This window comes from Branchiostoma floridae, chromosome 3, assembly GCF_000003815.2.
Source record: "Branchiostoma floridae strain S238N-H82 chromosome 3, Bfl_VNyyK, whole genome shotgun sequence".
Classification (NCBI taxonomy): Eukaryota; Metazoa; Chordata; class Leptocardii; order Amphioxiformes; family Branchiostomatidae; genus Branchiostoma; species Branchiostoma floridae.
Window position 1 is genome coordinate 9,826,298 of NC_049981.1, and position 809 is coordinate 9,827,106.

General features: G+C 57.6%; 1 protein-coding gene across 1 annotated transcript in view; it reads left to right on the forward strand.

Annotated features, from left to right (window-relative positions):
• The first annotated feature begins 319 nt into the window (after positions 1–319).
• LOC118411670 overlaps positions 320–809 on the forward strand; it is a 10,189-nt gene continuing 9,699 nt past the window's right edge. The window contains exons 1-2 of the mRNA XM_035814148.1: positions 320–434; positions 563–577. Of these exons, the coding sequence (XP_035670041.1) occupies positions 320–434; positions 563–577 (130 nt within the window). The remainder of the gene's footprint in view (positions 435–562; positions 578–809) is intronic.

Genomic DNA, 809 nt, shown 5'->3' on the forward strand with positions numbered 1-809 from the left:
CAGGCTGTGTGGTCGAGCGTGGTTTGTGAATAACACTCCGGGTCCTGCCTACCTTAACCGTGTGTTGGATGATTGATAATCGGTCAGCTGTTTATCGATGTGTTTCAATTTTTTAGACTGGAGTGGACTACACGCTGACAACGACAGTACAACAGACGAGCCGTCAGGCGCAGCCAGGCCCCGGGCTTCAGTACCCCCGCCACGTAAGGAGTTAGACGCAGATCACCTCCGGCTTCAGTGGTCGCCCGGGCCCCTTGGACAGCGTCAGTAGCGGTCCTCGGTATTGCAGCCTGCCCGAACACGAGTCGGAGTGGGAGGGATGTCCGGCCCTCAGGCGCTACCACACCCCAGATGGCAGCTCCTCCCCGGCAGAGAGTCAGACTCCGGCGCGCGCTGCGTCGGTCCTGGTGGTTCCAGACACAACCAGTTTAGCTGTAAGTGCGCACCATGCTTCAGGACCAGGCTCAGCTTTTCAGGCTAGGGGCGTGGAGCTGGGTATGTGTCTGGAGTGAGATTGGACGTATTTTTAAGATATGTTTTGTAACTTGTTTGTTGTCTCCAGGTTGGCGGAGCGGAGGTATCCAGTGTGTGTGCACTGTTGTTTAACACCAGGTTCCATTCCCGGTCCGACTTCGGGTCGCGGGGTGAAGCTGCATTCCGGTGCGAGACCAAGCAAGATTCCCGGTTCGACCTCGGGTCGCGGGGTGAAGCTGCATTCCTGTGCGAGACCAAGTAAGATTCCCGGTTCGACCTCGGGTCGCGGGGTGAAGCTGCATTCCTGTGCGAGACCAAGTAAGATTCCCGGTTCG